Here is an 11,616-nt window from a genome sequence, read left to right as displayed (position 1 = left end):
AGTATCTGGGGCATAAGCAGTTTTTGGTAACAGATGAGCAGTAGAGTTTGCCGAGCCAAAGAGGAAGTGGCTGTGGTGGGTTTCAACCTTTGGCAATCTTGAGGGTTTTCTCATGAAATTGGTTGTTATAAATGGCTGCATTATCTGGTGGTTAGGACCCAAGGATCTGTTGGATAGAACATACCGTAGGGCCACTCAGTCAGCACTAGCACTGGACCCTATTCTTTGTATGTGGATATTGGCCAGATTTGATTGTTGATGATTTGATACAAGCCTGGATTTTTCAGTTCTTCAAAACTACTGTAACAAGCTCAAATCTGCAAAAGTGCAGGCTTATTTGCAGTTTTTGGACCATGACCAGGTCTTTTCAATGTGAACCCTCTGCATAAACTCTTCTTCAGAGACAGATAACCCCTTAAATGACTCCTCCATAGAGGCATCAACAGAAAAGAGTTGGTATAATTATGATTTTTAGATGAGAACATGTAAATTATTATCAACTAAGAATTAAATACTGACAATAAATTAGGTTACACACTAAAATAAAATCTGTTTCAAAAGGAACCAATCCTAATTGAGTGTGAGACACTGTAATCAATACATTTAAAAGTTTCTGATTATTAGACTAATAGCACCTTAAAAAAAATGGCAATGCATTTTTTGTTATTTCACCATCATATGCACTTGGAATGAAACACATATTTTCATTTAATTTGAGACAGCTTAAATTGCAGGAAATTGGTCATACAATTGAATCTGTTTTGGGGGGGATTTATGAGAGCATTTGAAAGGTTTTCATTTCACAGTTAGTATAAGTTGGAGGTAAGCTAGGTTTGTCAATTTTATGTGTGCATCTGCAAAAAATGTGCTGTCTGCAACCACATAGTAATGGCTGCTAATCATCAGTGCAATCAGCATCAGTAAGTGCTAATCATGATTTTCATTCCTTACCAATGTAGTTATATCTATCTGTCTAGGTGAGCTATGTTCGAAGAATAGTGTGCCCTACAGTCATGCAATAGGTCAGGATGTGGTAAATTAGCAGAGAAAATAAGAAGGCGTTGGGGCAAGCAACCTTTCTTCAGTCTTCTCAGAGGGTATAAAGACTCTTATGTGGTCTTACTCAGGGAGGAGACACTGATAGAGCAACAGGGGGTCTGATTTATGGCTTGTTTCTATTTGAGTGTTCTCCACTCCTAGATTTCCTGAAGTTTATGATGAATCCTTTGTTAGTACTTAGTTTCTCTCCATGCCATTGATCAATATCATCAAAATAACTTCCTTATAAATTGAGAAACATTATTTAGAATAAGGAAGAAACTACAGACAAGGCCAGATGATGGAATGAAACATGCACATAGTCTAGTTTTCATCAGTTATAGCACCTCCTTTCTTTTATTGTATGGATTTTTTCCCCTTCTCAATCATGCCTCCCACACTGCCTTTTTTGGTGCTTACTTCCACTGTACACAAAGCATGCTTCCTGTTCAAGCACACTTGTCACATTGAGCCCACCCCTCTATCTTTTGTACACACCCATGCCCACTCAAAACCATTTACAACCCACACAATGCACATATACAGGTATGTGCTGTCTTAGATGTATTAGTATAAGTGCCATGGTGGTTTAGTATACCTCCATATACCATGAATTTTCCCTGCAGGTGGGAGATACTCCTTAGCTTGTGGATACAAGTGGTCTTTGTGCCTGGGATACATTGCGAGGAAGGAACTGTCAGTCATCTTTCAAGGGAAGGTAGGGCTTAAGGATAGCTTATTTTTGTATAGGTGAAGTACAATTCGAATCACTTCCAATTCTGTCCAATTAGTCCAGCTGCATATTCTTCATTTACTGCTTATTTACACTGAAAATGTTTACTATTAACTATATATATATATATATATATATATATATATATATATATATATAAAACCCCCAGAGCCCCCAAAGTCCCAGAATATGTTGTGTTTTTGAGTCATGTGTTAATTTGTGGGAACAAGAAATTATAGGTGCAAGTTATTATCTTGAACAGTATTTGTCTGAGAGGGGGTCAAATGGCCCCAGTTGTAGTTTTATAGGGGGGACCCAGTGAGTGCAACAAAATACTATTTAAAGACACCCCTTTGTTTCATCAGGGTTTAACTGTGTCACTGACAAACTTCTAATCAGTATTTTGCTTGGCATGGTCAAAGAACTTGATAATTCATTTGTATTTAAAAAATCTGACCATTTAGTAATGACATTAGTATACATTACTGCAATACTTTTCTAATCATTACATTCAAGAGTGGAATATATAATAATATAATATATAATATTTTTTGTTGAAAACTATCTAGTTGACTACTTAGGTTAATGATAAAGTTTGGCTGCTGAGTTAACTTTAGTTTATAGTTTCAGTTTGGTTTTTTTGGTTGTTTTTGTTGTCGCTGCATGTTCTGGCTAAAACCCTGCTTGTAGCAACCACAACACTATCTATCTCAGCCCAACAGATTTCTAACTTGTGGTGAATAATATAATTCTGTGAAAACAAGTGAACTGTGCAGCTCTTATCTTGTGGGAACAAGATATTTTATGAATATATTTATTTTATGAAGATCTCTATCAACTTACCTGCAATCTTCCCACCTTGTTCCCACAAGATGATAACATATTTTGCACAACAGAAAGATCTTATTCTAATACACCTGTTGCCACAATATAATATATTGTTGCTACGTCTTTCTTTTACAAGTTAAATCAGGGGGTCGAGGAGGTAGAGTGATTGGTGATTCAGTCCCCTGCTCCTCCTGTCCAAATGTCAGTGTCCGTGGGCAAGACACTGAACCCCAAATTACTCCCGATGGTCAGGCCAGCACCATGCATGGTAGCTCGGTGTCTGAGTGTGTGTGAATGTGTGAACAAGAGGCAAATTGTTAAGCACTTTTGATATATAAATGCAGTCATTTACTATCTTGTTGGAATTGTTGGTACCTGTAGTATTCCACAAGTGGTGATCTATTACCTTTGTCATTTCTGGGGCAGATGTTTTGCTCTTTAAGGATGAGCAGGATCCTAAATGTTTCACCCGCACAGAAGAGGATTTCACCTGCTTTTTTGAGACCCAAAACAACAGGACTTATGATTTTTTCTACAAGTTTGACATGACGTAAGTTATATGCAGTAAATCTATTGTTTCCCTAAGAATTCACTGAATCATATTGTTCAGGGATTTTCAGCTCTTTGGCTTGCTACTATTTATGTAACATTATACTGTATGTTCTTGTTCATTAGTATTAGTGTAAACTTTAACTATCTTATATTTGATCATTGGCTTCTATTGGCTTTTATTAGTCACTTGTAAAGCACTCTGAACTGCATTTACTTGTTTGACAGATGCTGTACAACTTGATTGATTGATTGATCAATTTACCACAATGTCTGTTGTGTTTGTCTAATCAAAAAATCCAGAGACGAAAGATGCGATCTGTCTGTCCAGAGAACAGAAGAGAGAACTTTCCTCCACATCTGCTCGTTTCCTGACTCAGATGTTTTCTTGAACGTCGGGATGCACCTTAAAGTGGTGGAGCACAACACCAACACCAGCCTCTACGATCGGACTGTCTCTGTGGAAGACCATTGTAAGACTTTGTTTTTCTCCATTTTACAATGTTTCCTTCCTCAACAAAGAAACTGTAAGCTATGGAAATAGATTGTTATCTTGTAGAAAAAAAATAGAGATGCGCATGAAGCTATATGCATTCACTTAAGTAAGACTGTAGGAGCCGTTTTTACTTGTATGTACTGCACATACAGTATTTGTGTTGTTTATGTTTACACCTCCAGCCACCAGGCAGCGCTTCTTTGTTTTGTGTAATTGAGAGTTGTACTCAAGGAAGTCAGGGTTTCCCAGATAGCGTATGGGAGTGGGCCACTTCAGGCAATGATGCAACATTGCTGGCCTTCTTCTGGCCCGGACAAAATGTATGTGAGCCTGAAACGGTCCACATGTAAAATAGCAAATATGGCCCAAATATCCCAAACCAAATGTGGGCCTTCTTTGGTAAAGATGCGGTGCTCTCACTGGATGTGGACCAGTTCTGTTCTATCTGATTTATCTGCTTTGTTGACATACGGCATTACTTTGGCTTTCTTGTGGCCCAGATCAGGGAAACAGGGGCGGACCACCCAAGTGCCATCATTCCATGTGGTATGTGGGCCAGATGAAAAAGTCAAAACATTGGTGTGGGCCAGAACTGGGCCACACCCGACAGTTTGCTGATTTGTGTTGCTGGTGTTGCTGATTTTTGTGAGAAGAAGCATGCATAACTACAACTCTCACAACAGCAGCTCTTCAGTGGCTTTTTAAGGGCAGCAAATAATCACTAAATGAAATGGAGTATCCACGCACATCCGGACTAAAGAGGGTGCTGGGGTGAAAGTGAGCAAATGTCGAAAAAAACAGAAAAAATAGCCCCCACACTGCAGGGCTCCAATATCCACTTAGAATCTATTGCACCAAGAAAACATTTCAAGCACTACTGCTCTTCATCAAACTAAAGTGACATAGCACAACGCAATATTAAATATATACATGAATATATACAAGTGACATGATGCAGTCACATGACCCAAAACTCCAGTGTGACATAAAAATACCAGGGACAACAATATATACATAAATAAATACACACAAAAATATACATAAAAATATATTGTGTGTATGTATATGTACATGTACTATATATTATATGTACAAAATATGTAGTTATCAATTAATAAAGATCAGAATTCATTGTGGTAAGATAACATTCAATCAATCACTACCAGAGAAAACAATATGTGCAAAAATATATTGTATGTACAAACATATTTGTAAAGAGGAAGACCCTGAGTAGAGTATCTCTGACCAACATTGGTACGGTGTGGGAAACTAAAAAAGAAGTGTCTCTATTTGTCTTATAACAGGTGCAATATGGTTAACCAGACCAACAGCATAAAGAATGAAAAAGAAAGAAATGGAAAAAAGAAAAAGAAACCGAGAAAGAAAACCAGAACTAAGATGACTAGTCTACAGAGGATATAACTGACAAAGAGAGGGTTTCAGGAGTCACAAAAATGAGCGAATGTTCATTTCCTCACTGAGGCCCTTAGGTGATATAGTGTTTAGAGTGTGTATGTCTCCTGTGAGAGTTGGACATGTTCAATTCTAATATAACTGATGGAGGCAACAGTGTGGTTCATCGTATTGAAGAGGTTGGCCACAGGGCTCTTATGGTCATGGTTTCTGATAGCATTTCTATGTTCTGAAATTCTGTTTTTGAGAAGTCTAGATGTTTTATCAATTTTTAAAAAAAAATCATGTCCGGATGCATATGTGGCGTATGTGGTTGAACTGAAAAATGGTGAGGCTTTTCTTTAAAGGTGTAGGGTTATATGACTGTCCATGTAAAAGAGAGTTTCTGTCAGTTGGCCTCCTGTATAGGCTAATGCTAAGGTTCTCTTTGTTATTCGTAATCATAATGTCCAGAAAGTTAATTTTTTTCAAAGGGCCATAGGCCAAAGTGAATCTCTGTTGTGTATTCTGTATGTTAATGAAGTTGTGGAAGTCTCTGAGCTTGGTCTCTCTGGGGGTCCATATGAAAAAGATGTCATCTATGTATCTCCTGCTCGAAGAATCCAACATAAAATGAAGTGTAACTGGGCGACATCTTAGAGCCCATACTGACTCTGGACAAATAGTCACTATAAACATGATGTTTCAATTCTCAGACCTTCATCAGGCAAAATTCATACAGAGAAGCTGGAGTGAATGAAGATTTCCATTTATCGAATATAGGCTAGGAGACTTAAGTCCCTCCAGTATGTCCTGGGTATTTGCTAGGATCTCCCATCATTGAGATGATTCACCAAGTAGCCTCCTCACCTGTTGCCTAAACACCAGGGATTGTTTTTACACCATTTGATTCTGTAATATATACTCCCTATTTTTTCCTCAATTTTATTGTTTCTAGTGCTCTTGGATCCCCCCTTCAATGTGTCCTTGCATCAAAATGACCAAGCTGGACAGCTGCAGGTTGCATGGCACACAAAGGTGTCAAAATACTGGGAAGATAAGGTGCAGTACAAGATTCGATACTCTTCCAAGGGGCTGGAAGAGAAGACAAAAGAGGTACAGAGAACTCTCAAATAAATCCATGATATACTCGCACATACTGTGTGTAAGCATAAAGACATTTTTTCTGTAACTGATATAGCATGCTATAGCTGCATGCTAGTTAGTATGATGGTCTTTTGTCCATCAACATGTTAATCTATCAGTTGGTTGGTTACTGGATTGATTCATTGAGTGATTACTTAAACACATAATTTGTTGTATTTTTTTGTACTTGGACAAACGTGTTAGTTGCAATTAACTTTTTAACTGATATCATTTTTGCTCATTGAGGATTATTCTGATATGCCTTCACCTGTAGGCTTGTTTTGGTATTTACAGTGAGTATAAAGTTTTAATAATATTTTTTTCAAATCTACAGTGCTTTCTACAAGGAAAAGAGAAGTGTGATGGTGCAGTGGTAACACTGGTACCAGGGGAGGAGGTTGAGGTCCAGGTCGCCGTCAAGTGTGCCAACAGTGAAGATGCAGGACACTGGAGCCGCTGGTCACACCCTGTGCAAGCTGTGGCTCCCCAAAGTGCAGGTGTGTCTAAATAAGAAAAGAAAAGGAAGGCCTGGGTGAATGACTAAGCAAAAGTTTGATCAAATAAATTGTCATCCATAGCACAACATCTTATCCCTTGACCTTTTCTATCAAAGATGCAAAACTTCAATGGGAAGTTTCTTCTCTTTGCAGATGATATTTCACTATTGTGCTACACCTCTGACCTGCAAAACATCACCTGTCAGTGGAATGGTAGCAGATACAGCATGCAAAATGAGTACAAACTTTCCTACAAGATGAGTCTCAGGTAGCACAAAATCTGCACTTCATTCCATGATTAATCAATTTAAGTACTTAAATCTCTGCACAAACATTTTGTTTTATTATGTTTTAGTTGAATACCAACTCGTTTTTGATGTTATCCTCCACAATAAAGACTTAATATGCAGCATTACTTTGAGCAACAAAGGCATAATGTTGCAAGTAGTCATGTTTTTCCTCTCATCATTCCTTTCATTCTGCATTGGTTACTGACCAAAACAACAGTAAAAGTATATAAGTGCCAGCATAAACCAATGTGTTATGGTCTTTGGGTTACACCCCCTGAACACAAAACTGACGTTCATTTTGTTTGGCTGCGTTTTGTTGACATGATGATATTAATATTGCAGTGGAGCTTTGGGCTGGACAGAATGGGCAGAGTGTCTGGCTGACAGGGAGTTGACTGACCTGTGCAGTTTCCATGGAGATGAATCCAGAAAAGTCAGGGTCAAGCTCAGCAACACACCAGCTCCACTCAGCAGAACCTTCTTTACTCAAGAGTTCACTCTTAACAAGAGCAGTGAGTGACTTTTCCTCCTCCTTTCTTTGTATCCTTTGGATGTGTCGTTTTACTTTTTGATTTGTTTTATTAGCTATTGAGTCTGCTGGTGATGTGATTAAAATCTGACAAGGAGGAGAATCAAAATTGTACTCTAATGCCACCCTGTCGTAGCAGTCAAATTGTAGTTGTTTTTTTTTTATATATATATCACAGTTTCCTTAGAGGGAGATAGCTTTTGGAGGCAGATGTTCAGAGAACTCTGTATTACTGATCAGTTGTACCATAAAAAAACAGAGATATTTAAAAATGGTTATTATGTTAGTGTGCATATTGCTTATATGTCTGCCTTTCTCATACATGAATCAAATGTCAAAAACATTTGTCAAAACATTGGGTCACATAAAATTGTGTGACCTTTTTCAGTTAGAAGGTTAAGGTTAAGCTCTGTAGCTTTTCTAGGCTAGTTAGAAAAGTTGGAATGTAGATGTTTACCTAATACATTACTGACAACTGGCTGCACTTTTTAGTTAATGTAGTAGTAAGAGCCTAGGAGGCCCAATTACCTTCTCTCGCTTGAGGTGTTGATTGTTTTCCTTCAAGTTTGGTTCCATGGTGGCTTTGTCTGTTGATAACCTGTTGTGTGGGTTTTTTTCCTTTCAGTCAGAACACCCCCACCGGCTCATCTGAGAGGAGCGCTGAAGAAAGATAAGTTGTGCTTGAAATGGGAAACTCCTCTTCTGTCTCTGTCGGGTCACCTACAGTATGAAGTCGGCTACCAAATTAGAGGGGGTGAAGCATGGATGGTAATATGTCAGTTACAGTGGGGCACACACTTTTATATATTTTTCTTTGTTTGTTTTTCAATAGTTAAGAGACCCTCAAGCCATGTTAGAATTTTTTTGTTTCTTTTGCATTTCGTGTAGTAAGTGTTCATGCAAAAAAACTTCAACATTCCCTTCCAGCAACACGGTATAGTTACACTCAAAATAGCATCTTTCAAATTATTCTGAAGGCATTAGTTTTTGTTTGTAAAAAGATGCATGTGGCATACTAGCATATACAGTGTAGCAGTGAGCATCACTGCTGCCACAGTGTCATTCTTGATATTACCACCAGATGACACCAAAGTGAGGAATCCAAAAGTTCAAAGTAAAAAATCAGAAAAATTATGCATGGTTTAACACTGGATGTTGCAAGATAATTATATATGCAAAAACATGAGTGTATGTGAAAAATAATTTGTAAAAAAACAGCTATGATCTGGAAATTTTTTTAAGAAGTAGGGAAACGCAGCATGGTGAGGGAATATGTATATACTGCTACACAAAAGCCACTGTGAAAGAAGGCAAAAGACATACGTCATCACTAAGATTGCATTGTTTTTGACATTATCATTCTCAACAAGCATTCTGTCCCCAGATGGTATCCCCAAAGGGTCCAGAGCCTGGCACGTGTCTAGAGGTTCCAACAGGTAGCCGGTACAGTGTTAAGGTCAGAGCTAAACCTAATGGATCCATTTACTCAGGCCACTGGAGTGACTGGTCAGATGTGCTCACTGGAGACACCCCTATTGATAGAGGTAAGCTCCCACTGAGAGTGAAATCAGGGTAAATATTTGTTCATATTATAGTATTTATTTACTAGTTCCCATGTATAAATTAATCACAGTTGCAAAATTTCACCACATGTAATGTGGATTTTTGTCCTGCTGTTTTTGAGTTTTATAAGAGCTTCAACAAGTAGTTTATTCAACATTGGTTATGTGACAACAAAATTAGTAGTAACACTGCTATGCCATTCAAATATAAACATTAAACACCTGTGAAATGCAGTTCTTTGTTACTCTAAACATAATTATTGGATCCCATTCATCAAACCATAATGCAACATGGATAATCTTTACAGGCACTTGGCTCATGGTGTGTATCCCTGTCATGATGCTGATTACTGCTGTCATCCTCATCTCCTTGTTTTCCACGTACCTCAGGTAAAATCATTTTACAACACATTCAGATGGTAATTAGTCATTTCTTAAGATTACACGTCATAGAAATTCTGAACTGTGATAACTCCATCCATGTCTTCTTAAATTGATATCAATTTGTACATTATTTTCACTTCACCTTTTTTTGAAGACATTTTATATTATTTAAAATCTGCCGATCCTGACTTATTATTACTATTGTTTTAATTCACCTTAATTATAACCATAAAGTTTAACCTATTGTTTTACTGACTGGCTTTACTACATTGTTTAATGTCTGTTTTTACATATTTTCATAGCAAGCTCAAGCAGTATTTTTGGCCTCCAGTGCCCAACCTCGACAAAGTCCTACAAGGCTTTCTGACAGAGATCAACAGACAGAAATGGGTAAATTCTTTAACAACTGCTATGACACTTGTGCAAAACTTGAGACATCAAAGGGTACATAGAGCACTTTGGCACTTAGAATAAAAAAAGGTTTGGTCTCCATGCATGCTACTGCTTATAAGATAGTCTATCTTAGTCAGTTCCAGCATTGTAAAATTTGTGCCAGTACCCCCAGGTTTAACAAATGAACAATTACTGTGCTCATGCCACAGGATCCTCCAGTCACTGCAAAGCAGTGCTTAGACGACACCACTGCATCTGTGGTGGAGATCATGTATGAAGATGAGGTTTCAGAATTGGGGAAGCCATTAGAGGAATCCACCCAGCTCCTGACACCAGAGGGAAGCTGCTCCAGCGGAGGACAATTAGAGGGGAGCATCGGGACACAACCAGAAGTCTTTCCAGACTATGTGACCCTTAACAGAGACAGTGTCTTTCTTAGCCCAAAAGGAAACAAGTATGTCTGTGAGCAGGTTGGAGAGAAAAGAGACCCGGAGGTTAGCGGTGAGCTCCTTCAAACAGCATGTCACTGCAGTGATGGATCAGTCTGTGTCCCACCTTGCTTAAGCATTGATTTCCTTAACCATTCCTACTTGCCTCTGGCTGAGCTTGCAAACAAATTTGACTGTAACGTCACTGCTACAAGGGGGCCAGGCAACCTTTATACTAATTTCCCCTGTAGCTAAGTGTACAGCATAGCAAGTTGAGGTTGAGGTACGTGTTTTCCGCTGGCGCAGATTTCACGTATACTATGCACTTATACATTGAAATGATAGTTTGCTGCAAATTGACAAGGATATATACATCCATGTTTACAGATTTCTCTAAAACTTAATGCGCTCCATGTCTTAGCAAAGGTGTGTTACCATCTTTTCACAGTATAAAGTGTGTTAGTGGTGATCATGTCTTATGTCACATGGTATCATGCCTCTAACAAGACTATGACATTGCTAGGGCAGTTCAAGCTTTTGGCTTAAATGCTGTTTAAGATATTTAGGCATACTAGATTATATATTAATTTTATATTTGTACATAAGTGCTTAAAGTTTCCTCCATATCAGGGTGAATGGTGTGTGTATTTACTTCTATATTTTATGTCCACTAGAGGGAACAGTAGATCACAAAATACTTTTTGTGAGACTGCAAGACAAGACTCTACTCAGTGGCTTTAGTTATCAAAAGAACTGTATTGTAAAGTGTTTGTTAGCAATAATTAGTAACAACTAGCAATAGTTGGTGGTTTTAAGAGTGCTGTTATATGCTTAGAGTAAAGTGAAAGAAGAAGAAAAAAAGGTGAAAAACGAGGTGGCATGAGGGCTTGGGACTATTATAATCACACGAGGTATCAGTTTTTTAAAATTTAGCAGTTGAATGTAGCGTCTTCTGTATTTTACATGAGTGAATGTTATATATTTTACTGAATGTGGTTTTTCAAATCTTTTTCATTGTTTGTTGTTATACAGTCATTCACATAAGCATTTAGTCATAACATAACATAAGTCAACCATTTATATTGTACATATTTTCTGTGGATTTTTTTTTTTAATGAGTTTAAAGAATTTAAGTTGAGGCTGATGATGTCCATGAGGACTACTGTTCATTTCTTCACCATCATTTTCTTCAACGTAACAGCTGAAACAAGCTTTTAGTTCATTATACATTGTATTATAACTTGAGGGTTTGTGCTTTTGGCAATAAATATAAAAAAACCTTTTTTCCTCTTGACTGTATTTTCTTTGAAGCAAGCCGTTTCCGGGCACATGTCAAACCATAACATGTGAG

The 11,616-nt window shown here is 37.8% G+C and overlaps 1 protein-coding gene and 1 long non-coding RNA gene across 2 annotated transcripts; one reads left to right on the top strand and one right to left on the bottom strand.

Annotated features, from left to right (window-relative positions):
- Positions 1–256: 256 nt before the first annotated feature.
- Positions 257–11,547, top strand: mpl (MPL proto-oncogene, thrombopoietin receptor). The gene is made up of 12 exons (XM_067596370.1): positions 257–1,756; positions 3,026–3,149; positions 3,452–3,621; positions 5,995–6,152; positions 6,517–6,679; positions 6,833–6,947; positions 7,312–7,481; positions 8,124–8,266; positions 8,883–9,042; positions 9,369–9,450; positions 9,747–9,834; positions 10,047–11,547. Exons 1-12 carry the CDS (start codon positions 1,648–1,650, stop codon positions 10,518–10,520), a joined length of 1,956 nt encoding a protein of 651 aa, XP_067452471.1. The 5' UTR covers positions 257–1,647; the 3' UTR covers positions 10,521–11,547.
- Positions 6,043–8,117, bottom strand: LOC137187476 (uncharacterized). The gene is made up of 3 exons (XR_010929216.1): positions 8,027–8,117; positions 6,569–6,685; positions 6,043–6,131 (listed from the first exon to the last, which is right to left on the bottom strand). It is a non-coding gene; the product is annotated as an uncharacterized lncRNA (long non-coding RNA).
- Positions 11,548–11,616: the final 69 nt, after the last annotated feature.

The sequence above is a fragment of the Thunnus thynnus genome, chromosome 8 (assembly GCF_963924715.1).
Source record: "Thunnus thynnus chromosome 8, fThuThy2.1, whole genome shotgun sequence".
Lineage (NCBI taxonomy): Eukaryota > Metazoa > Chordata > Actinopteri > Scombriformes > Scombridae > Thunnus > Thunnus thynnus.
This window is presented reverse-complemented; position numbering and strand designations above follow the sequence as displayed.

What these genes read in the sequence shown, in the direction of transcription:
- mpl (XM_067596370.1), top strand. Translation starts at nt 1,648, where the DNA reads ATGAATTTTCCCTGCAGGTGGGAGATACTCCTTAGCTTGTGGATACAA. An exon ending in GTTCACTCTTAACAAGAGCA is followed by an intron (nt 7,482 to 8,123) that starts GTGAGTGACTTT and finishes TTTTCCTTTCAG; the next exon opens with TCAGAACACCCCCACCGGCT. An exon ending in AGACACCCCTATTGATAGAG is followed by an intron (nt 9,043 to 9,368) that starts GTAAGCTCCCAC and finishes TAATCTTTACAG; the next exon opens with GCACTTGGCTCATGGTGTGT.